Here is a 27,834-nt window from a genome sequence, read left to right on the forward strand (position 1 = left end):
TAAAAAAAAAAAAAAAAAAAAAAAAAATCAAGAGTACATTAAAAGAAGAAAGTACGGAAATTCAATAGTTCAAAAGCACTTGAACGTAATTTTGAGAAATTTCGAAAACTGCCAACAACAGAATATATAAAGACAATAAATCTGATTATCTTTCAAAAAAAAAAAAAGTCAATGTTCAAAATATGTTAATATCGTTCCAAAAAGATTTTTACATATCATATAAGGTTCATTCGAATGTTTACAAGCATCCAAGCGCTTTTATGGGTCATTTTAGAAAATTCTTTTTGCAAATATATTTATTCCGACCAGATAATTTTGGATTATTTAATCCGTTCATTTTTTTTTCTTTTTTTTCTTTTTACGTATCTCAAACGATACCATCGAAATACACGAATCGGACTTAATTAAATTATTATAATCAGGATAATTTTTATCCATTATTTAGAAAGTCACGAATGGCTCTGGACGCCCAGCGTCGCGTTTTCATGGACGCGACTCCAAGGAGTGGAACAAGAGTGGAAGAACGAAGAGCTTTTGGCAGCGTGGGGTTTCCGTCTAGTCCTGCCCCTGTACTTTCTCTCGTCATTTATAAACATCGCTCGAACAGTCTACTTGTTCAGTCTTTTCTGCGAACAATTGCCGGATTATATCCCGTGACAGGTACCTATCGAATCTATAACATTTCACCAATGTTCTCGTAGTCACGTTAAACCGACTGTACACACACGTCACAGATTCACGACACATTTACACTTGATATCGATTAATAATTTCGCACCGACATAATCTCGCGAACGTGGTGCAAAATTTAATTGACGAATCCAGTGCATTATAAAAGCTAAAAAAAAAAAATTTTTTAAAAGTCAAAGTCAAAAATTGATTTTTTTGTGATAAAAAAATATTTTACGTATACAGTGTGTAATCGTTGTACGATTTCCACGTGCTTTTTTTTTCTAACTGTTTACATTTTCCATGGAATATATTGAACGTCAAGATATTTATTTTTTATCGAAATTTACTCAAATTTTAATTATACTCAATTGTGATGACAGATTTTATATTGACTGTAATAACAATGTATCGATTCGCCTCGTTACGTTCGGCGATTTTAATGTTACATCTAATTGGCATGGAAAGTGACATCACATTTTATCGCACAGCTCCGAAGTAATTTTACACGTGCCAGGGATCCCCGTTGCTGTTCTAAGGTATTCGAAAGTGCAATAAACAAAAATTTCCTAAAAAATCTATGTATCAGAACATATTTTTTTTTGACGTGTTACCGACAACCGATCGACAAATTAATGATTTTGATTGATACTCCAATTTAAAAAACATTTCGAACATAGAAAGTGTAACGTTGCACCACGTAATAATACGTTTCAACATTATCCGCGTAATCCACACCATTGTTGCACGCTAATTAATTGTCACGTTCATGCAACGATACATGTAATAACGATATTAAAACAAACGTGTAAGATTTTCTAAAATTGAAATTCCAATTTTTACTTCACTCAACCCCAAGTTCTCGCATGCTATTGTATTACATAAACTGAATTCGAGTAGCAATAAAATAAATTTAAATTGAAAAATAAAAATGATATCTGCTCGTAAAAAATTAAAATTTTATTATACAACAAATTCTTAAACAATTTCTCGATCTACACTGACAATTTAAATATAACGATACACGATAGAAATTTACCTGTCTCACATCTTACCCACTTATATTTAACCGGTATACCGTGAATATAAAAAAAAATAATTTTTTTCAATATAATAATAACAATTCCTCATTTTTAATGAAAAATAGGAACCAAATTTTCTTAACGATTTTTCGAGGCGAGATCTAGTGCCGTTTATCGACCTTGTTATACTGATATACGTATGTGGTAAAGATACGATCACTATTTCTTGATAATAACAAGAGTATAGCCTTGTAACCCGGAACGCATGGACGCCGTCTAAGGTCTCCTAATAATACACGACAAAGAGAAACAGGGAATAGGTCCTCGTTAGCGAAACCTTTAGGAGCTTTGATTTAGCAGATAACCATGCTTTCGACTCGTGCGTATACCTTGCTTCCGGTTTACAAAGATCTAAGGTAGTGGCGCAGTCCTGTTTCGGTGAAGCGTGCAAACGTCGACCTCCAGACCTCGGAATGTAAGGTCGAAGGATCCGGTTGTCCCGAATAAGACATTTTCCTACGAAAGCGAAATCAGCGAGAGCAGGATACCTAAAGCCTTACACGTGAAATCTACGTAACTGAGATACGGATACGTTTCGTTCTCCATATTTACCGATCGTATAGGCTATTCCAAACAGCTTACGCAGAACGATTCCAAGAAACTATTATATTAAATAAAAACTTAATCAACCCCCCCTATATAAAAAAAAATAAAATCCGACGCTTATGAAATTTTCATAAAAATTTTTTTCAGACCCAAATTTGGTTATCAAGATGATAGATAAAAAAAAATATTTTTGTCCACCATTACCGTGGTCCCTTGATAAGAATGAATTTTTCAAAATTTTACAGTTCCCTTCGGACTCTGAACGGTCCAGTCGAGACAGCTTCCTGTCAAAAATGTTATAAGCAGTCGTGAAAGTTCTGAACTACATTTGACACGTCTTACGTTCTTACACCGTGTGGGCATTAGAATCCAAATATTGCTGATCCTGTCCGTCAAGAAATTTCGAATACGTCAGTGATTACGTTATTAATCGAGGTGAGATTAGGATAGAATTTATATTTAACGTTGCACCAGATAACTTTCCAATTATCAAAGTCACTGGTCATTTTAATGTGAGATAATGCTTCCAACGGAACGTGTCTCTTGAAGCAGCTTCTCAAATTGCAAAATTATTGCTCCAGGTGGAGCGGGTCATTTTTTTTTGTTTTTCACCATCAAATTCCTTGATTACAATTCGGGGCCATAGCGCGTCAGCGGGACCAATTAGCATGGCGAGGAAATAGCAATTGTTACGTAACGCCGCGAAATCGATTCTCTCCGGAGCTGCTTGTCGTTGGAATTTCGCAAAAAAATCAAGAACACCTGGAATCGATAGGTCCTTGCCGTAAATAATTTATTCGGACGTGTTTTCGCGATTTGAGCAAATAAAAAAATTCAACTTTGTCACTTGCGTTAAAAAGTCAAAGAGATCGTCGTTAGACGAGACCCGCTGTAAAATCTTCGTCAGGGCGAACCAAATGTTCGTATTGATTCGTACAATTGTTTTTTTTTTTATTGTTGCACCTGGCTAACCATGCGACATTTTTTTTTTCCTGTAACGAGCCATCGGCCATGCTTCACATATTCTTCATTTTGTCACAGTCGGTGATCGAGGTACACGTCGGCACGCACCGTTAGCGAGTATTTCGATGAATCATCTCGTACAAATCAGGCCGATGGGAGTTACGAAAGTAGAGAGGCGAAACGCGAACGAGCCCTTTCTCTAGCCATCTGTCCATCATTGCATAAGTAATAATGATAAAGTAGACAAAAATAGTCTAATGATCATACGTAATCCGAAGCCAAATGATCTTACGAACATCGCGCCGGATCTAAGTTTGATTATACGTATGTATATGTAACGTGGAGCACATTTCCTTGTATGAGCTAAGAAGCTGGGAACGGAGACAATTCATCATAATCGTTCCAACGCTTGAAAATCACGCAACTGGCTATAACTTACGTTTAAAGCCATGAAAGTAAACTGATCCATAAAAAATAGGGGGGGCCTCCAAGAATTATGACTTAATTCGAGAATTTACCAATCGGGTCACCGTATTGCGAAAATGGCTCTAAGACCAACGCCTGATTTGTCCCACCCGTAAGACAAGTAGTCAAAATTATTATCCCAATTAGTTTTCACGCGATTCTTCAAACAGTCAGCTACATACGGGTCTTGTTGTGATTGTTGTGTCCGATTATAGAAATGATATTGAAAATTTTTCTACGCAACTGCAAGAACTTTTTCATTATCATACTTTCTTATAGCAAAGCGTAGGAGTCCATTGGAATTGCATTATTGAAATTAAAAGAATAACATTTAATATAAAATATTATTGTAACGCATTTGATTTCTTTAGATCACGTTAATGCCTTCTTGTGAAGACTATCAGTTTATGGCGCAATAAATTACTTATGATTTACGATTAAAGTCAGTCACATATTTCTACCAGTTTATATATATTGTATATACACGTATAACGTATCCATCTATTTCTCTAGAGACTTAAATTAACGTGTTTCAACCGCACACCAGAAAAGCTATTTAGGTTATGTTTATTACGCGTTACACGGCTTAGTAAAGTTATGTGTATTCAATTCCAAGCATTTCACTTTATTAATTGCAGTTGACAAGATATTTTGTTACCTAACCTCTACAGGTGTATGTACTTACGCGACAATGGTATTGCAGTAGCAAAGAACTTCGTGAAGAAAAGTAACCAAGTACTTATCACGATATATTAACAAGCTCTTTTTACGTCATACCTGACTGAGTGAAAGGCATCGGAATCAAATTTTATTTCAGCAAAATAATATCAATTACTTTTACATCCACGTGAAATAGGTATATAAATGCTTTTAGACTGTTATTTGGCAGCCGGCTAAGAACCGTGAAATGCGTATATACATGTATATTTAAATATATATATATGTATGTCGATAAGTGCAACGAGGCGTATTCAATTTTTTAGAGCACAGGAATCGTTTATGTTGTGGGTAACAAAAAATAAAAGTGACCGCAAATTTCGTGGCGAAAGTTTTTAGTGTCCTTTGCTGTATTCGCTTTTACTTCCTTCTTTTATTGTACCGAAAATATGCAACAAGACGTAAATCATTTCTATCGGCTGATCCGTGACATAGAATTTGTAAAATTAAGAGTCGTAGTGAAAACAATAACAAAATTAAGTAACAGTCTAATAAATGTGTTTACGGGACTTTATCTGGTTACATATATATATCGTGTTCGAGCACGTGTCTCTATTCTGACGTAATGTCATGTCACGTCGTGTCAACTTGCTGGTAATTAAATTGCTTAATATGCACTACGTGATCAGTCCATTGTATCGGGATGTGATGCATCTTTGATATTTGCTTTTATACGAACGGGACGTGAATTGACATTGGCGGATTGATTGATCGCGAAGATGTTTTTAAATGAAATAAATTAACGTGTTGATTGAATATTATCTTTTTCAGAACTATGGGAGGAATGTCGTTATGGGCGGCAAGTATACTTGCTGCATTTATAGTGCAGTTGGTTGCAGCTGAAGAATTTTTGGATCTAATGCCAAAAGGTCAAACAGCACAAAAACTTACCAGTAAGTACGAAACAAACGTTTTTTCAACGCTAAAATCTTAAAAATGTGGATTAAATCATTAGATACAATACAACGCGTCCTTCGTATGGTCCAATTGCTATGCAATGAGTTCAAATGCACAATGAGCATTCAACGCATTCGATCTAGATAAATCTTCATAAACAAGATGAACGTAAGCGTTTCTAGGTTATTCGAGAGGCGGTTACATCTAGCAAGCGAACTAGGTACTACTTATCGACTCGTCAATCTTCTCGGAAGAATTACCGGACGAAGGAAGAACGACAGTAGCGACAACCGAGTCAGTCGTCTGCTATACTTTCGTAAAGTAACGACGGGAGCTCGTTAATGCCTTTGGCAAGTAACAGTGGTAGTAAAACGTGCCAGGGCGAACCGTAGCGTTTCTTGTGCAATGGAAATAAAGCGATTAATGACTGGTGCTGAGTTCGCGATGTAGAAAACTCTTGAGCCTCGCCTAGAATCGAACCGTTGACTCGAGTCACGTCGACTCTAATCTCAAGTCACATTTCCATATGACATTCCCGACTGAATTCAACGGACTGGTTTGCCACTCAAAGATTTACTACAGTTTATATAGCAGAAAAAGGTACAAGCTTTTCGATCGTGACGGATTATGGAACTGATATCGATACATCAATGTATGTAAATCGTACGTAACGAGCATTCAATGGCGTCACTCTTTGTAAGTTATCAAGTGCAGGTTAAACTTGTGTGCATTTCTGTAAGTGATGGAGAATCGCTGTAGGAATTATTGTTTGTGACAGGTGTAAATTTATTATCGACGAAGAAATGAAATTTCGTGATGATTCAATCGATTGTTTTTTAATGTCAAGAGTTCTTGAGTAAGAACATTTTTGCATTGTTTATTCGTCTTGTGTCGCACGTGACAAGGTTTCGACAGGATGCCGAATTATTGTCTATTGTGTAATCTTTTTTTTATAACCACGTGTACTTATGCTTCTGTATAATTCAAAGTAATTAACTTGTTTGCACAAAAATTGAACATTTTTTATGACAACTTCAAAGCTTGACATTTGCGTTGCTTCTCATAGCTAAACTCAAGTATGTTGAATATATCGTGTAAATACCTGGATGGTGCATAATGCAGTTGCATTTGTCACGATTTTGAAAGTATTAAAAGGTCATGATCGACTCACGGATCTCTCAGCATATTTTCATATGGTTCACGAAGACAATCATTGTAATACGGCTGTTCCTGTTTAATGCGATGTTTATCGCAAATATCGACTGATTACATTATTTATCGTAGAGGTATTATTAATTGTATACATTATAATGTATCCTTATTACTCGACACCGATAATGAAAAATCCGAGAATTAATCTACGTTACTTTCGGCCGTCCACCATTTGCTTATGCATCTGCAAGCCAGGCGGGCGCCAGTCAATTCTTTTTTCACCGGGAACTGACGAACCGGTATGAACTGGGAGTTGGAGTGAAACAGGCCCAACTCCACCAAAACGAGAGCTCTGACGGAACCTATCAGATAATACGATAACTTAACGGATCGTGTAGATTTTTGGGGTCGCGTAAAATCAGCAAACGCAACTGAATGCACGAATGGAAATACACGGCTGCTAGGTTGCGGAATACAGAGAGCAAATGACGGAGAACGTGACAGAACGAATCGGAGCTGTAAAATCGGAATCCCTCCACCAATTAATAAATTTTGAGACTCACCGGAGCTGGGTCAGCTGATCGGTGAAGGCCGAGAACTGCATCCAGGGGACACTCACGTGGACACTGTAACACAACACTTCACTGTAGCACAACACTGCACTTCCGAAACGCAGGCAGAAAATCTATAGGATTTTCCGGATATAGTGAGAGCAACACGAGAACTTCCTATACCGTACAGGAAACACCGATAGAAAAACTATAAACAAATAGCCGGTAAGCGCGAGGCAGCTCGAGGCACCCCGATCGGTGTCCCAAGACAGACTGATGCAGCCTAATTTGACAATAGTTCAATTCGAGAACTAATCATTCTGATTGGTCGAAATCGTTATGGCCAATAATTATTATTCTTTCCTTTGAGTCGTCCCTTTAAACTAAATCGAGAGCATTTTTGAACAAATCGGGATATTCTCAACGGTCGCTTCCCCAGGGCATCGGGCGACAGCTGGCCACCACATCCTTAACCCGGGTCAGGGGGTCCCTCCCGTGCCCTTAACCGTATCAAAACTATAAATCCACCCGCTCTACAGCCCTTTGCCCATCTCCAGCGGGGCACCGGTGTCTCACCCGGGCTTCTGCCAGTCCGTGGAGACGTCTCCGTCGGGTACTCTCCTCTGCCGGGCAACTCGGTACGTCGGGACTATCTCCCCACGGCAGATTCGAGCACCTCGACCTCAACTAAACCATAACGAAATCTTCCGAGAGCATTGGCCTAACTATACGAATCAACCCGAGAGCGCAGTTTCTGAGCAGGGTGGCCACCCGAAGGGAACCAGAAAGCGAGAACGTTATTTGCATCGATAACCGGACTCGCCTTGTGACCGTGAATCGAAAAATCACGTCACAACATATATATATATATATATATATATATATTACATTCGCAAAATAGTTAATCGTAACAGGATATCATTAAAATTTATTTAAATTTATACTTCAAAGTGTCAGTACTATACAAGCCTACTGGAATATTGTTCGATTAGATCAGTCTATTGTTTTCTGGGTTATTAGTTAATTATTCAATGTACATTAGTTGAGTAAGAAATTACGACGAAACTTTAGTACTTTTGAAAGCGATAGCACGCTTTCCTAGTCGGGTACCGTTTTTTTTTTTTTTTTTCCGAAGAATTTCTGCCGATTGTCAAGGTCTTCACGGAAGCGTGACGGTTTTATTTTATCAACGAGGCAAATGACAACAATTTAAAACTGCAGTTGCAACATTTTCAATATAACTGTTCCAATATCGGTATAGTCATTCAAGTCGTAATTTTCTTAACGATGATGAAACAAATGATCTTGAATGACTTTCGGATGATGAATTTTCACTCGCAACCAAATTAATCGGAACAAACCGAATGGCGTATCAAGTTCATTGTTTCTTTTCAGATGGGAGAAAACGTCGATTCGTATCCCAAGGTTCTCACAGTTTCTTCGGCAAGTACGGGAATATTTTTTCAAGTACTGGACCACAGAATTTCATCTACAAGTCACCTTCTTCACTGTTCCCATCGTCACCACTAAGTTCGTAAGTAAATCCATTAACTAATTTCTATAAAGACTACACGTTAACGACATACAGATCTCTGTTATTTCATTGTCGTAATACTTCGACTTTACGATGGTTAATTTATACTTCGCACAACTTCGGTTTACCAATCCGCGTAGTCATACAAGAGAAAATGGGAAGTAAAGTTACTCGACACTTTTTATACTCGGTGCATAATTGTACAATTTCATACCCTTAGGTACAGTGTTCAGAATTCACGAAATTTCTTTTCTAATTAATCCTCGTGAAATTATCATTTTTTTTTCGACAGACACGAAAACCGGAAAATCCAGAAAATTTGCGAGATCAACTTTTTGACGTATAGCGACAACTTTGAAGTTGGACTATTCGCTTCAGCGAGTAGAACGAGCAATAGATAAACGTAGCAAGTTAGATGCAACTTTTATTGCTGCGAAAGTATCCTGTTGAGTAAATGCTCTACATAAATTCACACACATGATAATGAAAGCAGGTTATTAAAATTAAAAATGATATATGACTGAGTATTTTATTTATCTGTCAAAGGTATCGACACTCGATATACATAGATCCCTCGATGGCGGAAACCGTGATGTGCGGTGACCGTTTCAACAGACAATGTCAAAAGTCACGATACAGAACATTTGACGGATCCTGTAACAATCCACGTAATCCTACATGGGGAATGGCTAATACACGTTACAGCCGTTTGTTACCAGCGAATTACGCCGACGGTAAGGAAAATCTAATTTACTAAATATCTTTCAAGTACCATCGAAGCCACTCTATTTTACGTAATAAATATACGTGGGCAGTCTATACCAGTCTGGAGGCAGTTTCGTTTAACCTAAATATTTCGTGCTGCATTTGAATTGATTCCAGTCCCGGCAGCAGCGTCACACACGACTTCCTTTACTTGGCCGTGCAAAAGGAATTGCCATTAAAACGTTAACTGTAATGGTTTTCAAACCATGAAGTAAAGTCGTAACTTCGGAGCAAGAAGTTTGTCAGACTCGATTGCCTTTGCACAATTCCCGGCTGGTCTACGCGCGATTACTAAAAACTTGCAAGTTTTACATGACTCGTACCTTACACGATCATGTTTTGTATTTACCATGACGATATATTGTCTTGTCAAATTGATCGGTGTGAAAAGGTAAAATGACAGTCTGGGTTAAAAGTTCAAATATACATATACTGTCGAAAGAAAAAGTTGTGGAATTGCGCATATAAGTACTTTCTAAGCGTTATTGCGTGTGGAAGGAAATGCGAAGGAAACGTTCATTGCGCCATTGGTCGTGTCCAGCTTTATCACGAGATCAAGTGAAACTGCAGCCAGCACTGTGAAACTGTATTACTATGTTTATTAAATTGTCAAAATTTTATTTCAATTCTGAAGGAATCCACGAGCCTACTCATTCTGTAAGTGGCAGGGAGTTACCCTTAGCGAGAAGGGTCAGCTTTAACCTGTTTCCACGTATAAACATTGAGGACAAGCAATTCACCCTGGCGGCTATGCAATTTGGTCAGCTAATCACACACGATATGGCTATGATTGATGGAACTACTCAATCTAGTAAGTTTTTTTTTTTAATTATGGTTATTAAGAAAAAAAGGTTCATATGCTGTTTTAATTTTCGTGGACTTACATGTATATTTTTCAAACATTAATTTGTCATTTATCAGAGAATCACGCAAGAGAATGTTGTACCCCTGATAATCGCTTGCTGGAGGAAGCCCTCTCGTCACCGTTGTGCTACCCAGTCATCATACCACCTGAAGATCCGGTACTTGCAAGAAATGGTGCCAACTGCATGAACTTCGTTCGTAGTATAACTGACCTCGACCGTGGTTGCTCTTCGCAACACGAGCCTGCAGAACAGGTTTGTAAGATACACCTTAGACTAACCGCAATGCATTAAACTCGTTGAGTTGTTACATAATTGGCAGATCTGTTCAAGCGAACTGAACGGTCAAAGACCAGTTAATTCATATGAAAAAGGCACAGACTATCCATGTTGGAATTTCATTGAAAGTATAAAACTTTTCATTTACTTTATTTTATTTATTATAACTATTTTTGATTATATAACGAATTAGAGATTGTAGTGACATTTATTTAGCAGTGAAGGCTGTTCTAATTCACTTCAATTTGGTATGCATAGTGAAAGGACACGTTTTAGCCTGAGGTGATTTTCAACTACACGAATGTTGCATTAATGATCGATTCGTTAATTATAAATTCCACATGTCTAATAATCGATAGTATACACTACCAATAGATATTTACATTTAAATCTGGCGGAAGTATCATTATGCTTACTAAGATCAGTTTCATTTCAGCTGACTGTGGTAACACATTTCTTGGATATGTCTATGATTTACGGTTCCAATGATCAAACAGTTGCCAATTTGCGTGCTGGTATCGGAGGGCGAATGAACGTTGATATTCGCAACCATAGACAATGGCCACCTGCGAGTAACAATAAAACTGGAACTTGCGATATTCAAAGTGACAATGAAGTTTGCTATCAGGCTGGTACGTGGAGAATTTTAATGATTAATAAAATTCTATGAATAATATCATTAAGTTGTTCGTCCACAGGCGATGCTCGTGCCAATCAGAATCCTCAGTTAACCATTCTTCAGATTATGTTATTGAGGGAGCACAATCGCGTAGCTGACATTTTGACTCTTATCAATCCACATTGGAGCGATGAGACCATATTTCAGGAAACGAGAAGAATCGTTATTGCTGAATATCAACATATCAGTTACTACGAATGGCTACCATTATTTTTGGGTTTGTACAGTAAATTTGTAATATTTTCTGAGGAATGTACATTCGTTATTCAATACTTTATTGCATAGGTTTGGAGAATGTTTATCGTCATAAGATACTTTATCATACCAAGGACTACGTTAATGATTATGATTCATCAGTAAATCCCAGCGTACTCAATGAACATTCCAATGCTGCATTCCGACATTTCCACAGTCTTATCGCTGGTCGTCTCAGGTGAAAATTTTCATACATTATAAGTATAAATTCATAAATTTTCAAAATAGTCTACATGGTAAATTGAGGTAAATTTATTAATTAACTTTTTTCAACCTGCAATCAAGTCTTGATTTCTTATATACAGCTTGGTCAATGAATTGCGTTATTCACCGAATGGCAGAGGATTCAGATTGAGCGACGTTTTAAATAAGCCTGGTATCCTCGAGGAAGCTGATAACATGGATGATCTTACAAGAGGAATGGCTTCTCAGCCGCAAGAAGCTAGTGATGAACACTTTGACAAAGAGGTAGGTGATTGGTACTTGATGGTTTTCTAGGTTGATTAATTTTATTGATACATTTTCTTCGCAGATCACTGAATTCCTATTCCGTAGTAATCAACCTACTGGAACCGATTTACGTGCTATCGATATACAAAGAAATCGTGACCATGGTTTGGCTTCGTATAACGATTATCGTGCGTACTGCGGTTTACCGAAGGCTAAGCATTTCAATGACTTCTTGGATGTTATTTCATTTGAGGTTGGTAAAGATCGAGATGTTTATTAAAACTATTTTTATATAATAATGTATTAGGGACTCTTTGAAATTTTACGCTTTTTTTTCTGTCTTTATATAGAATGTTGAGAAACTGGCTGCAGTTTACGACTATGTTGATGACGTTGATTTGACCGTTGGTGGTTCGCTTGAGAAAATTGTAAATGGTGCTCTTGTCGGTCCGACGTTTCTTTGTATTCTTCACGAGCAATTCTACAGAACCCGAGTAGGCGATCGTTTTTGGTACGAAAATGGTGATTCTGACTTCGCCTTCACTATTGGTGCGTAATTTAATATTTCAGAGAACGATATAATATTCTTCAAGGTTATTCATTAGTACTTTTGAAACTGAAATTAGTTCGTTCATTCAATTTTATGGTATAACAATAAATATAGCAATGAAAATATTCACATAAAATATATTTGACTTTTCAGAACAATTGAATGAAATTCGCAAGGCTAGTGTGTCCAGACTTTTCTGTGACAACGGCAATCACATTCAAACGATGCAACTGAGAGGCTTCGAACTCATATCCAAACAGTAAGATTATTTCAATTTATATAAAACATTTATTACTTATACAATACAATATATTGTATTATTTTCAAATATTGTATTAATAATAATTGATTTTTTCTCTTTTATCCCAATAGTAATCCGGTCGTCAGATGTTCGGATCTCCCAGCAGTGGATCTTTCCCTCTGGAAGGATTACGCACCGCAGGCACCCAAGCACTCCAGTTATATATACGATTATAATAAGAAATAAAATTGTTTATCCGAGTAAGATTGTTTATTACGTTGTTACTATACAATTTAGCTAATTTGAGTCTTGTTCATAATATTATTTATATGAATCCCTATAGGTTCGTATATTAACACAGTGGATAACACGGTTTGTTAGTAATCCACCGGTGGATATACTTACGTTAGCAAAATATCAGTGTCATCAAATTTTTACGTTACACAATAAACCAACGTATTTTTTATGTTTACATTTTTACGCAATCCTTGTTTTTGTCTTACACAACAGAGGATATATCGTTCGTACATTATTTTCAAGTTGTGCATTGTCGAATTTTCTTGTCAGTTGATCGTTTATCGTTTTTGCAGTGCGAATCCTTACTCCAGCGTGAACGGCTTCTTTTGCCGCAAAATGCGCTGGTGCCAGTTCAAATTAGGAGTGCTGCTTCTTGTAGCAGCCTCTATTTTTTGCACCAAAGCTGATCATGTCGCCGATGAACCAATCGTGGCGACTGATTCAATTAACGAGTCGGACGCGGTTTTCCTTGGTCTTGGAAAAACCGTGAATATCGTTGAACCAAGTTTAACAACTTTTACCAACCCTGAAGTTACCGAGGTCAAAGATGGTTTTCAACAATCAATACATCTACCATACGAACATGTAAGCGATAGGGCTTATTGGGATTCGATTTATGGTACGGACGATATACCGGAATTTGATACACCGCCGGAAATACAAGGAGACACTATCATATTGAGAAGTATCAACAAGGAAGTGGATGGCGTCGATAACGTCGCATTTCCATTTACAAAGCGATCAACAGATCCAGGAAATCTTGAACGTACTGAAAATGATGAAGACATGATAGATCATCAGTGGAATATAAACGGGAAGCGAAGTAACCCAAGAGTGCAAACTTACAGAGATGATCGTTCTTATCGTAGGAATCCATTTTCACCAGATTACTACGAGGATCAAGAAAATCCAAGAATCGCAAGACAATTCGAATCCGATTCGACGATTGTACAACCGGAAAAAAATTTCAGAAATGACTTTGATCTACGTGATTTTGAAAATATGCAAATAATGCGTGAGAGCAATCGTCCGATGCGTACAGTACCTTTAGGAACTTATTCACATCACACGAAACACGTTCCACGGCTGAACGCTCCAAAAACAACCTACAGAAGTGTAGCAGCGAGTGCAAAAGCATTTGCAGGATCATCGAGAAGCAATGGAGGTTCATCCTTTGTCGATGAAATTGCTGAAAAATCAGATGCATATGCAAAAAGTGAAGCTTCTTCTTCAGGCACAATCATTATTGGTGGTCCACGAGCAAGCTCAGGCACGAGTCCAGTGACAGAATCATCAAAATATTATATTTTAGATGGTTCCGATAGCAGCAAACTCGCTAGCAGCAGTACGGCCAGTGCAATTTCGAGGGAAAGTGAAAAAAGTATTTCCAACTACGGATACAGGAGGAATATGCAATTGAGGCCAAAACACGGCACGACACATTCTCATGTAGGAAATTTGCACAAGCTGTTTGTTAATCATCCAGGATGTGGTTGTTCCAAAAAAACGGTCATTCAAGATCAAGGATCTTTAATTGTTTCCGATAAGAAAACTAGCATCAAGCATATGATCGATACTCAATCAACGATCAGTAGCGCACATGCATCTGCTTCGTCCCAAGTAAATATGAATCAAGCTCTAAGTGCTGAATCCGCTTATTCAGGTGCAAAACAAAATTTGGACTTGGAAGCAGGACAATTAAATGACGTATCAGTGAGTCAGGCTAGTGCCAGTGCAACGGTCGTAGAAGCACAAGAGAGTCAGACTGGAATTAGTGGAACAATCGGCACTCAGGAAGCTGTAAGCCAATCGATCCGTAAAAGCGCACAAGCGTCTGCTGCTTCTGAACATCATGAATCGATAAGCGGATCAGCGACTGATCGAACTCAAATTTCATCAGTGAACGAAGGATCGGTAATTCCGTTTGTCAAAGATTCGGTTCATCTCGGTTCAAGTATTGCTGGTGGAGCAGTCAGTGCTGGCGTAACTGATGTTATTGATAGAGCAAGTAGTCAAGCAATTGGTACAAAGGAGAATGTTCTATCCGGTTCTTCATGCGCGAGTGGTCTCATCAGCGGATCAGAATTGAGTACGTCCAGCTCTGGTGCTAGTGCAATTTCGGTAAGTGATAAAATAACGACTAGCAATCAAGAGGTGGTTGGCTCAAAAGTCCAAAGTACAGCTTATGTGGTTAATGACGTGAAGTCTGGAACGATGAACGAAGAATCAATCATCAATTCTGCAAGGGATGCTGGTCGAGTTGTGCAGGAACATCAAGAATTTGATAGCGCAGGTCAGACTATTGTTAATTCTGAAGTAAACGCAGTTGCTGAAGCAGGAAGTGCAGCAAGTCATGTTGCAGAATCATCTGCACATGCAGCAGGTTCGGTGCTTGTTGAATCAGCACGGACGTTTGTTAAACCAACATCCGCTCTGATTGGCTCACATCGGGCCGTCATTGCACCACATTCTGTTTTAGTTAATCCAGTTCCTGCTGTTGTTGGGGGAGCAGCGAGCTTAGCAACCTCAGCTGTCGGCTCATTGGCCAATGTAGCACAAGAAATTCTTCGAGCTAAGGAAGGCGTTGTCAACAATATTGCACACGCTCCAGAGTATGTTATTGTTGACTCTGATTTGGTCAGTGATGAGGATTGCGACGAAAATCATGTTGACGTCATTGTTGATGATATAATTGATGAACAACCTTATTCTGTGAACCTACCTGCGCACCCTGGACAGTATATTGGTTATGATCAAAGAATTGGAGCCGCAACTGCAGCGAACAGGTTCATTGGTTCTAATGTAAGAACTGGAGGACATGTACGAACAGCATTGTTAACTGATAAAAGTGTTATCAGCTCAGCAGATGCGAGTAGTCGAGTTTCCGTTGCCGGCAGTGCAGCAGGTGCAGACTCGGTGGCGACTGCTAATCAAGTATTAATTGATAACAACTTAAGATCGGCTAATGCTGCTGGAAATATTGCACAATCCAGTGCAGTAGCAGGAAGTGCAGCTGCAGTTGAAACTTCAAAAATATCTCTAGGATCAGCAGCACATAGTGTAGCTGCAGCAAGTGCAACTGCAGTTGCAGCATCTGAAGTATCCGCTGGAACGTCAGTGCATAGTTCAACTAAATCAAGTGCATCTGCAGTTGCAGCATCTGAAGCATCCGCTGGAACGTCAGTGCATAGTTCAACTAAATCAAGTGCATCTGCAGTTCAAGCATCAGTTGAATCAGCATTGACAAGCTCCGCCCATGTCGCCAGCGCTGAACAACAAATTGTGAATGATTATGTTTGTGATGGTCATTCGGTGAATGTGGGCACAGGTGCAACTGTTCGAGCAAAAGGAAACGCTGCTACACATTCAACTGTAGAGAATGTTCAACAAATTCACTCAAGTGCCATGTCACAGGAGACACATGTTGCGAGTTCAGCAAGTGCTACCAGCCAAGTTGTTGAAGAGCACAGTCACCCAGTCCAAGTCAGTGATGTTGAATCTTATGAAGATGGATCCTTTAACATACAACACGGAACGGTCTTTGGAGCCGCAGCTGCGGCTTCGGCTACTTCTTCGGCCTCCACAGGACTGAGCCAGTCCGTCGTTCAAAATGCGGAACAAGTTGTTACTAATCGACATTCAGCAATTGCAAGTAGTCATGCAAGTATCAATGCACAGGAAGGGTCAGCCGCTGCCTTGCTACAGGGAACAGTTGGCTCGTCTGCTCGCGCTAAAAGTGAAGTAATCTCAGCTGATCAAGGTCTTGTTCAGTCAGGAGTAGAAGTTGGTCACGTAATCGTAAATGCAGATTCAGAAATAGTGGGTGCAGATGCATGCGCAAGTTCATCGAACTTGGCTGATCAAGCAGTAATTGCAGGTTCCAACCTACATACTGGAGGTCATGTCATAGTCAATTCTCATTCAGGCCTAACGAATGTGCATTCTCATGCTGTTGGTTCCATTTCTGACGTATCTAGTCAGTCAACACAAATAAACCAAGAACACGTTCAGTCCGCAGCGCATAGCGTTAGCGAAAGTCTGAGTTCTCAGTCGGCTGCATCTGCTACTGCTAGCGCAAGTGCCAGTTCGGTGATAATTGATCAATCAGTTTCTAGTTCAGCCGGAGGTGTCAAAAGTCATACAATTCAGTTAGACGATGATTGTGACGTCGATTCTGCGGATTTAATTTATTCGAATCATGGATTAGGTAATTCACAATCACAAAGTCGTAGTCAGAGCTTCGCAAGTGCACAGTCTTCAGCCAATTCAAACGTACAAAGTAGAAATCAAGTAGGTCACAAATTAACACAAATAAACAATGGATTTGTTAATTCCGCAGGGCATAGCGTTAGCGAAAGTGTGAGTTCTCAGTCGGCTGCATCTGCTAGCGCAAGTGCCAGTTCCGCGATAATTGATCAATCAGTTTCTAGTTCAGCCGGAGGTGTCAAAGGTCATACAATTCAATTAGACGATGATTATGACGTCGATTCAGCGGATTTAACTTATTTGAATCATGGATTAGGTAATTCACAATCACAAAGTCATAGTCAGGCCTTTGCAAGTGCACAGTCTTCAGCCAATTCAAACGCACAAAGTAGCACTAAAGCAACAGCCAGTACAAGAACAGAACAAATCAATCTGGCATCTGCAGCAAGTGCAAGTCAAGTAGTAGCGTCAAAACAAGATCTAATCCAATCAGAAGTACAATCTGGCGCTACCGTCGCAGGTTCAAATGCGAATGTGATAACTTCAAGTACGAATACAAATGCACCCTGCGACGTTGCTGATGAATCGATAGCAGACAGGCATACTGGAATTGAGTCAAATGTGCAAATCAGTTCGTCATTAGATCATGCTAATAGCGTTGCTAGTTCTGTTGCTGGAAGTAGCGTCAATTCCATTGCCGAAGCAGAAAGTCGAATTAGCGCAACAGAAAGTGCAATTGACTCGACAGTCGGTAACGTCAATCAGTTTGTGATTGGCTCGCAAGCTTTCGATGTCGCTGACTATCTGAGTGCGCCCAAGGTGCAAGAAGTTGACATAGTAATAAATTCAGAAAGTGGAATGGCAAAGGCTGCAAGTTCCAGCAGCAGTTCTATTGAATCCAGTAGCAGCACTAGCCAATCCAGTAGCAGCGTTATTGACTCCAGTTCAACCGTAAGTGGAGTCAGCAGCCTTGCTGCACAATCAGATGTGGCGGCAAGCGCGAAAAGTGCAACTGCAACTGAAGCTAGTATTTCTCAACTCGATAGAAACTTGTATGCAGGTGCGAAGGTCTCGCAAAGGAATGACCATGGAACTCGGGCTCGTTGGTACAATAATGGCAGAATTCCAGTACAGAAAACTAAACTTCCTATACGTCAAATATATATAGTAGAAAATGATCCTAGAAACGTGTACCCAGTCAATGCAGAGAACTACGGTAGTCCGTGCGACGATGAACTGGAGGAGGAAGTGGATGATGATATTCTTAAGTCTGCGATAGATAAGGGATCGAGATTAGTAGAGAGAGTTATCAACGACGCAGCCATTGAATATAATATGAACGAAAATACTGGCCTTAAAGAAAAGATTGTCGACTTAGCTGTGAGAACTGTAAAAAATTTAGTATCGAATGTGGCTTCCGAAGCTGCTAGAAAAATATCCTACGGAGAAGTAGATAGGGCGGACAGTGAATTAGAAAATTATAAATCGACAATCTCAAATTCCGGATTTGATTTCGTTGATATGGGAGGAAATGAAAAGTGTCCAATTCGAGGCAATTGGAATACAGAGAATTTACATGACTACGACTGGTATCACAACAGGCCACGTTCACATCGAAATAGACACCGAGGTCCATATTACGATGATAACAGCAATCGATTCGTAGCTGAAAAACGTAATCGTTATCGTAACGAAAGAGGAATCGATCGCCAGGACGGGAATGCATTTGAACGTAAATTTTTGGACAATTTGTATTTCGATGGAAAAATACATCATTTTGAATTTTTGAACGAGGTGAGTCAAGTATTTTAGATTTCTGGTAATATGCAAATTTAGTAGCTATTAATCTCACAGACATTCATATTATAGCTGATTATCCATATATGACAGTTATAGTCACTGACGTATCAATCGATTTCAATTAATCATATCTCCGTCTTGTAATCCCAAACGTCATTCAACGGCACGTGGTGCTTTTAGAATCATGTCATATTACGATGCTACACTGATACGTGATTTCCATCTGACACGAGGTGACTGTATATCGAATTTTCCAATTTCAGAAATTTATCCCATCGGAAGCGGAGATTGACCATAACAAATTGTACAATTTGAATTTGTACGATAACACACGATTCATCGACCTGGATCTTAATTGCAGTGACGCATCAATGTGCATGACTCCAGAATGCAAACGACTCGATTACTCTTTAAAATCGCCAAACGGTAAGTTTCTATGCAAGTGCGTTAAGTTAGTGCGAGGCAAATACTAATTTAGTATTTATTGTCAATATTACAAAATATCACGTGCAAACATTATTTTATCATGATTTTGAAAAAAAAAAATTTTTTTAATAACAGAAGGAAATCCCATACCATTACGATTCATAAAAACGCACTTGAGTCAAGGCCATGATCTTGCTCTTGGTATGCACGATCGTGCAAGGTGGTTAGTTTCTGGCGGATTTCAACCAAAACCACACACGGGCTCCATGCTTCATTTTTTGAATAATAAAGTCGAAGACTCCATAGTGAAGATTCATGAAGAATCCGAGTTGACGTTATTTGCAGCAAAACTTCTGCAGGAGAGGTTATCTACAGAGTATGTATTATTATTTCGTTAAGATAAATATTAACACGCACGAACTTATTGTTACGTAATTAACAATTTATAATTAATATCCTTTATGTCAATTTATTGATCCACAGGTACGATTTCACGCCTAATACTTTATTCGAGTTTTTACATAATCATGGATTCCGCGTTACCGGCAGTGGGATATGTCAAACGCGACCAAAGCGTTGCAGTAGTTTCGCCAAATATCGTAGTTACGATGGTTCGTGTAATAATTTTCATAATCCCAGGTGGGGTCAGGCGAACACAGCATTTACAAGAGTGGTACCACCACGTTATTCAGATGGTACGTTTGAGTCAGTTAAAATTATTACGCAAGGAATATATAAATTTTTAACGTTTCTTATTTGTATCCTAGGAATTCACAAGATTCCAGTCAGCGTAACAGGAGACGAATTGCCCAACGTTAGAGAATTGAGTGTGCAATTGTTTCAACATCGAAATATAAGTAATGCCGATTTTACTTTAGCAGTTGTTCAATGGGGACAAGTTTTGTCTCATGACTTTGCCCATCAGATAATGGACCAAACAAGTAAGTTATCTTGTTATGGGTCGGTTTATGAAAAAAATGAAGAAAATAAAAATTTCATGCAATTGTATTTTCACAGTCGGTGGTGGAATTGAATGTTGTTCCAGTGATGGGCATGAACAATTGCCTAAGAGTTTGCAGCATCATTCTTGTATGCCGATTGTCTTATCACCCAGAGATAAATTTTACTCAAAATATGGACAACGTTGTATGAATTTCGTTAGATCAATGACCGTTTCAAAGGACGATTGCACTTTAGGACCAGCTGAACAGGTTAGGTTCAAGAATTATTGTTGAAATTGATTTTCATGTTTGGAATTTTTATACTGATAATTTTGTTTTAATATAGCTGAATGGCGCTACAAGCTATTTAGATTGCTCGCCAATGTATGGATCTGATAAGAACACTTGTGATAGTCTGAGGGTGTTTCATGGTGGGCTTTTGAAGACAGAAATACGACAGGGTCGTTCGATGATGCCTACTACAACTGATCGGTCTCGTTTTTGTGACATAAGATCACCTTCGGAAGTTTGTTACAAAGGGGGTAAGATGTTGGAATATTTATGATTAAAATTCGTCATTCGCGAAGAATTCGAGAACGATCCTACATTACCTTCGGTCGTCCATCCTTCGCTCATGCATCCGCAAGCCAGGGGGGTGCAAGCCAATTCTTTTCTTACCGGGAACTGACGAGCCGGTATGAACTGGGAGTTGGGGTGAAACAGGGCCAACTCCACCAAAACGAGAGTTCTGACGAAACCTATCAGATAATACGATAACTCAACGGATCCTGTAGACTTTTGGGGACGTGTAAAATCGAGAAACGCAACCGTAGGTGCTGATCTTCGGGGTCGCGTAAATTCAGCAAACGCAACTGGATGCACAAACGGAAATGCACGGCCGCTCAGGCTGCTAGGTTACGGAATACAGAGAGCAAATGACGGAGAACGTGACAGAACGAATCGGAGCTGTAAAATCGGAATCCCTCCACCAATTAATAAATTTGGAGACTCACCGGAGCTAGGTCAGCTGATCCGTGAAGGCCGTGAACTGCATCCAGGGGACACTCACGTGGACACTGCACTGTAGCACAACACTGCACTTCCGGAACACTCACAGGAAATCCATAGAGATTCCTGAATATCGCGAGAGCAACGCGAGAACTTCCTATACCGTACCGAAACACAACTAGAAATACTACCAGCAAATAGCACGGGAGACACTCGGGTGGGCATTGCACTGGGGCACAACACGGCACTCCCGGAACACTCACAAGAAATCCATAGAAATTCCTGAATATCGCGAGAACTACACAAACGAGAACTCGCTATACCATATCGAAACACGGCTAGAAAAACTATAAACAAATAGCACGGGAGCGCGAGGCAGCTCGTGACACCTCGGTCGATGCCCCGAGACGGACTGCTTTGACAAAATAGTCAAATTCGAGAACTAATAATTCTGATCATCTGATTGGTCGAGAGCCTTATAGCCGATAACTCTTCCCTTTCCCTCGAGTCGTCCCTTTAAACCAAATCGAGAGCATTCCTTAGCGAATCGGTACGTAACTTGTGGATATCCTCCACGGCCGCTTCCCCAGGGCATCGGGCGACAGCTGGCCACCACATCCTTAACCCGGGTCAGGGGGTCCCTCCCGTGCCCTTAACCGTATCAAAACTATAAATCCACCCGCTCTACAGCCCTTTGCCCATCTCCAGCGGGGCACCGGTGTCTCACCCGGGCTTCTGCCGGTCCGTGGAGACGTCTCCGTCGGGTACTCTGCTCTGCCGGGCAACTCGGTACGTCGAGACTATCTCCCCACGGCAGATTCGAGCACCTCGACCTCAACTAAACCATAACGAAATCTTCCGAGAGCATTGGCCTAACTATACGAATAAACCCGAGAGTGCAGCTTCTGAGCAGGGTGGCCACCCGAAGGGAACCAGAAAGCGAGAACGTTGACTGTATCGGGAGTCGCCTTGTGACCGTGAATCGAAATATCACGTCACAGTATGAATTAATTGTCGATACTTGAATTACGTGTAAAAGATACTTATGAATGCTTAATATTAATTATTGTATGACTTAAACAGGTGATGTTCGGGTCAATCAAAATCCACATTTGGTCGTTTTACAAACACTTCTGGTGAGGGAACATAATCGCTTAGCAGAAGAATTATCAAAATTAAATCGGCATTGGAGCGACGAGCAGATTTTCCAAGAAGCTAGAAAAATTGTCATTGCCGAATATCAACACATCACTTATCACGAGTGGTTACCTGTTGTGCTTGGTAAAATAAATTATTGAATACAAGATTTAGTACTTTTATCAAAAATATCTGTATAATTGAATACGTTCAAAATAATCGTTACAGGCAAACAATATTGTAAGAAACATAGATTAATTCCTATCGAATCAATAATGACGACCGATTATAATTCAAGAGTGAATCCTGCGGTTATAAATGGTTTCGCCACAGCAGCTTTCAGATTTTTCCACTCTATGGTGGATGGTAATCTTGAGTAAGTTTAAAAAACTATTTTTATTAATTTTCGAAAAAATTACACTTTTCTATTCATGTTTTTATCGATAGCCTATGCCCCATGGATCGCAGCATTGCTCATTCGCTGCGCCTTAGTAATCATTATTTCCGACCGCAAATTGTTGAACGCAGCAATAATTTTGATGATCTTGTTCGCGGATTCGTTACTCAACCAATGATGGCACCAGATCGTTTCTTCGATTCGGAAGTATGGGGAAAATATTTTTTTACTCATGCAAAAAATTATTTTATAATTATTTACATGGTATAAATTATTTTTTTTGTAGCTGACCGAATATCTATTCCGATCGAGGAACGAGTACGGTTTGGATTTGGAAGCGATCGACATACAGAGATCACGAGATCATGGACTTCCGGGATATAATGCTTATCGTAAAATATGCAAACTGAGATATGCGGAGGACTTCGATGATCTCATTGGTGAAATTCCGCGGGAAGTTAGTAATCCTATTAATTTTATCGATTTTCATCAAATTAATAATTAGGGTAATAATAATGATTTACAAAATATTTAGGGTATCGAGAAACTTCGGAATATTTATGCACACGTGGACGACATTGATTTGCTGGTCGGTGGATCTATGGAAACACCAATTGCTGGTGGTATTTTAGGACCCACTGTAAGATGTCTTGTTGGCGAGCAATTCTATAGGAGTCGTGTTTCTGATCGTTACTTTTACGATAATGCCAACTTTCCACATTCTTTCACAGAAGGTACGTTTACGTCAGTTTAATTAATTATGATTATTTTCTTGAAATTAGTATTCATACTAAATACATACTTTTTCCTTTGCATACAGAACAATATGAGGAGGTCAAAAAAGTATCTCTTGCTCGTCTCATCTGCGATACTTCAGATGACCTTAAAGAGATACAGTATCATGCTTTCAAAACAATATCATGGAAAAATCCTTTAATTCCTTGCTGTGACATACCAAAACTCAATCTCACAGCATGGCAAGAATGAGATGATTGAAAACAAAATAAGGATTCAGATAGAATGGATGAGAAAGATTTCAGTTGATTAGACAAAGATAAAAATAATTTTAGCGTCATATATTATTCTTTTTTTAGTATTGTTATTGACTGCCTAATGTTAAATTGGATGGCACGTTGATGTTCAATACGATTATATGTGATGTATAAAAAAATACATTGTACATGTATCATACAACAATTTTGTTCAATCTTTTACGTACGTTAAGATACCTGTCAGAGATATAGGATGCTTGTAAATTATATAAAATTTGCCATCAGGCAATGTATAAAACTAATTGGTACCATACATTATTTCATTTCCTTCATAGAAATTATTATCATAGACAATGAGTTTACTGATTACGACTAGTAAATTACAGAATATTTTCCTTCTGTATTTTATCTTTACTTAAAATCTTGTTAGATAGTTTGTTCAATTGTCATGTGGGAAACAGTAATTAGGATATCATAATCGCTACTACTTTGTAATTGACAGCTCAAGATATCATTATAATTATAGCTTGGAAACTTCGAAATCAATAACTGAAGTTCCATGCTAAATGGTGTGCACACCTTTTACGTCCCATTTGGCTTTTCTAATATTGCCATAGCAATACACGACGCATCGTGCTTGTTTGTAATTACAGATCTCCGTATATTTTACTTTTGATACGTATTTCAGGAACATCAAATTCATAAACATTCTCTCCCACGAAGGACAGTCTTCCAGTTTGACGCATTTACAGGATATGAGCTTAATTTCGCATAATACTGCTTCAGATAATAAAATTTTTTCCTCTGGACGTTTTCATTTTATCAGGCAGCGCTTGTTTACCAAAAACGTTAGTGACTTTATTGTGCAGGAGTTTTATGCACTCCGGAAGCTGTGCATTTTCTGTGAGCTGCTCAAGGAAAGGTCGTTTAAACAGTCTTTTAGCCTCCAGTCGTTGTTCATTGGTGACTATACGATCATCTAGGTGTACTAATTTTGGAAACCACGATATCACGAATAGCCTTAAAAAGAAAAAGAAACAAGAAAATGATAATTCATAAGTAATAATTCATAAGTAATAATAAATAAGTTGCGGGGATAAAATAATTACCTGTACTGAAGATAATCATAGAAACTGCCGCCATTAAGATAACTGGGTGCAGCCTTATTTCCCATTAGGCAAAGATAACGTAGATTTGGCATGCTCGTGTATAAATTTTTTAAGAAAGGAAACAAGTCTTCTATCTTATTGTGATTCAGCCAGAGAAGCTGAAGCTTTGGCATTGACGGAAAAATGCTGTGAGCATCGATGTTATTGTGATCAAGATTGAGCGATGAAATATTTTCGAATTCCGTTAAGAAGTATAGATTTCTGTAAAATGAAAATTCATCATTTTTTATCAAAGTCTTCAACATCTGTAGTTTAAATAAAAATTATAATTTCTCAGGACATTAATGAGGTTTTCATTTACACAATTATTTCTAAATTACTATATTTACCTGCTAAACTTGTTGTGACTAATATCAAGTGTGCGCAAAGTACTGCCGTAACTTTCAATGATATCAAAAGGCATATGAAAAAGATTTTCAAATGCGAGCGACAAGGAGTCCGTGACATCTATGGAAGATTCATCGGAATACAGGGACTTCGGATGTCTCGAGTTAATATCGACGAATACGAGCCTTCCCAGTGACGTCATATTGAATACTTCCACCTCTTCGAGCTCTTCAATCTCTAAATCATTGTGACACTCTAACCTGAAAATTATTATAATAATATCAACATTTTCCTGTGCGTCACAAACAATGTTATCCATGCAATTTTAATTATTGGATTTCGTATACAAAAATATTTAAGCCTTCGCGCACCAATTTTTTTTTCAAAATGCGTTTCAACAGTTCAAAATTGAAACCATAGTATTTGCTGTAAATAAGATACCAGTCGGAGCTCTGTGAAAAATGTGAAGAATGAAAAGACTTAATGTAAGACTAGTTAGAAATATTTTAACTGAAAATGTCGACTTCGCTTTGACGTTGAATAAACAATTTTGTTGATTTTTATTTGTCACCAATAAATTTTTAATTAATATACATTGTATCCCTATCACATTTGAATTACAAATCGCTCGACAAAACTCACCGATTACATCGTCCCGTGAACTAGTTGCTAATATATTAGCAATTTGTCTTAAAAAATTGTGCAATCCATAGGATTTTTTATCCTATCTTTCTTTATCCTTTTTTTAACTCATTACACTCAGTTTACCCCATTTACGAAGTAATTGTCTTTATCGCGCACCGCAAGCGTTTTGATTGTTATGCTCAAGCGTCAACTTATGAAATGAAATTAATTCGAGGAGCATTTATAGCGTACCAAGAATATAGAAGATTATTGAAAATAATTGTATAAGAGGTGATAAGCCGATGATAAGGTGATACAAAGGTATAAGAACGATAGCGATAATAGCACGAGCGAAATTTCATGACTGCAATACATTTTGTATCAGTTAAGTTTATTTCAATAAGGTAAACCATTTTTTATTCACGCTATGCTCCATTAAAAAAAAAACATTTACCTATAATAATTTAACAAGTAAAAAGTGACAGTTAAATTTACACAATGTTAGATTTTCCTATTCAAAGATGGTAATAGTACAAGTTTTAATACTAAATTAAATTAATCGCATTACTTGAGGAGTAAAAGTAACGTTAAGTATTTCATAAAAATCAAATCGTTAACGCATTTGCCTAAATTTAATACAATCAGATAATACACTTTACACAGCATTACAGTTCAAGACTGAGTCACGTCTGGAAACGTACTAAACTTAACGGCTGATAAAAATATAAATATCAGCAACGATTATGCAGTAAAGATCATTCAATTTTTCATGAGCAATGCTAGTATTTCTAACATATTCACGTACTCACATTTTATTATCACTATCTATGACAGCACAACGCACAGTAATTACCAATCATCCACGCAATCGATTTAAGACTGCGACGAATATTTCTGAACCAAAGAACGAGCGTCTCGTACATGTATATTAATGCAGATAAGCTCAAACGTCATTGTGTCTGTAGCTGCCGGTGTCAGACGAATTCGTAATACAAAAAAGCAATAGCAGCGTACGAGATTGTAACGGGACGCAAAGAGAAAACCAAGTTGATAACGAACTTGACATTCGTTTATTTCTCATTCGACTTTTTTTCTCAAGCGTGACATAAAAATCGAAATGAATTGACTCCGATATATTTTCTCGATCCTCGGACTGACATGTAAACCACGAGGTTTGATAACGAGTGACTATGTGCTATTGCTAACATTCACGTTAATGTGAATAGCTTATCTGTCATGAGAGTGAACTGAGACTGCGGTAGTTTGAGGTTAGGATGTATAGCGTTATATAATTATTGTCTAGGATTATGAATGGAAATTCACGAGTACTCACCGGTATTGTGATGGACAGATATTCGGGGCATTGTCCTGATGAAGAGAGAGATGATAATTCGTTTACTATCGGGTGATTGTCAAACTTTCCTGCATTCTCTTGTTTACAGGATCAACAATCTCTTTACAGTGTACGGAGTGGTCAGTCGGTAAATGGTTTGTAATACGTTGGGAAGATGGCGGTAGTAGACAGTACATGAAACTCCACTGGGTGAAAGGAATCTTAGAAGAGCGATGAATTTACACTTTGATTAGCAGCGATCTGTAAGGTTGGAAAGGTCATAAGTGGAATGCATTCAAAGAGGTGCACAGATGTTTTTATAAGTTGCAGTATCGCCTTTACGTAATGAATGTAAAATTAATAATTAAGAATTTGAAGTACCCAAACAGCAGAGTTCAAGTTGTCCAGAAGCACAACCCTCGATGACAAATTATCACACAGTAATGAACGTAACTGCGTTCCAATACACGCTGATGTGATGACGCAAAAATTGTTATTGCAGAATATTTTATATATTGT

The 27,834-nt window shown here is 38.4% G+C and overlaps 3 protein-coding genes across 11 annotated transcripts; 2 read left to right on the forward strand and 1 right to left on the reverse strand.

Moving 5' to 3' along the window:
• The first annotated feature begins 458 nt into the window (after positions 1-458).
• On the forward strand, positions 459-13,125 carry LOC107270316 (peroxidase). 5 transcript variants are annotated; one of them, XM_015745213.2, is made up of 14 exons: positions 459-660; positions 5,214-5,335; positions 8,438-8,576; positions 9,123-9,310; positions 9,976-10,152; positions 10,263-10,459; positions 10,920-11,115; positions 11,182-11,379; positions 11,448-11,595; positions 11,723-11,885; positions 11,950-12,120; positions 12,218-12,416; positions 12,571-12,676; positions 12,790-13,125. In XM_015745213.2, exons 2-14 carry the CDS (start codon positions 5,218-5,220, stop codon positions 12,902-12,904), a joined length of 2,115 nt encoding a protein of 704 aa, XP_015600699.1. In that variant the 5' UTR covers positions 459-660; positions 5,214-5,217; the 3' UTR covers positions 12,905-13,125. The 5 variants fall into 5 exon arrangements, with proteins under 5 accessions (XP_015600699.1, XP_015600701.1, XP_015600700.1 ...); XM_015745215.2 differs by lacking the exons at positions 459-660; positions 5,214-5,335 and adding an exon at positions 5,614-6,002; XM_015745214.2 differs by lacking the exons at positions 459-660; positions 5,214-5,335 and adding an exon at positions 5,614-5,991.
• On the forward strand, positions 13,123-24,067 carry LOC107270313 (serine-rich adhesin for platelets). Of its 3 annotated transcripts, XM_025087679.1 has the most exons (14): positions 13,194-16,089; positions 16,156-18,955; positions 19,225-19,387; positions 19,523-19,763; positions 19,871-20,082; positions 20,155-20,328; positions 20,405-20,598; positions 20,675-20,870; positions 22,420-22,617; positions 22,702-22,849; positions 22,921-23,077; positions 23,157-23,327; positions 23,406-23,604; positions 23,691-23,857. In XM_025087679.1, the coding sequence occupies exons 1-14, from the start codon at positions 13,292-13,294 to the stop codon at positions 23,855-23,857; spliced, it is 7,818 nt and encodes a 2,605-aa protein (XP_024943447.1). In that variant the 5' UTR covers positions 13,194-13,291. The 3 variants fall into 3 exon arrangements, with proteins under 3 accessions (XP_024943448.1, XP_024943447.1, XP_015600692.1); XM_015745206.2 differs by having other exon boundaries at positions 13,194-18,955; positions 23,691-24,067; XM_025087680.1 differs by having other exon boundaries at positions 13,123-18,955; positions 23,406-24,067.
• On the reverse strand, positions 23,932-27,808 carry LOC107270314 (leucine-rich melanocyte differentiation-associated protein). 3 transcript variants are annotated; one of them, XM_015745208.2, is made up of 5 exons: positions 27,697-27,808; positions 27,316-27,576; positions 25,361-25,618; positions 24,972-25,232; positions 24,645-24,882 (listed from the first exon to the last, which is right to left on the reverse strand). In XM_015745208.2, exons 3-5 carry the CDS (start codon positions 25,558-25,560, stop codon positions 24,645-24,647), a joined length of 699 nt encoding a protein of 232 aa, XP_015600694.1. In that variant the 5' UTR covers positions 25,561-25,618; positions 27,316-27,576; positions 27,697-27,808. The 3 variants fall into 3 exon arrangements, with proteins under 3 accessions (XP_015600693.1, XP_015600694.1, XP_015600695.1); XM_015745207.2 differs by lacking the exons at positions 27,316-27,576; positions 27,697-27,808 and adding an exon at positions 26,792-26,935 and having other exon boundaries at positions 23,932-24,882; XM_015745209.2 differs by lacking the exons at positions 27,316-27,576; positions 27,697-27,808 and adding an exon at positions 26,001-26,413.
• Between the last annotated feature and the right edge of the window lie 26 nt (positions 27,809-27,834).

Source organism: Cephus cinctus, unplaced genomic scaffold (genome assembly GCF_000341935.2).
Source record: "Cephus cinctus unplaced genomic scaffold, Ccin1 Ccin1_scaffold0717, whole genome shotgun sequence".
Classification (NCBI taxonomy): Eukaryota; Metazoa; Arthropoda; class Insecta; order Hymenoptera; family Cephidae; genus Cephus; species Cephus cinctus.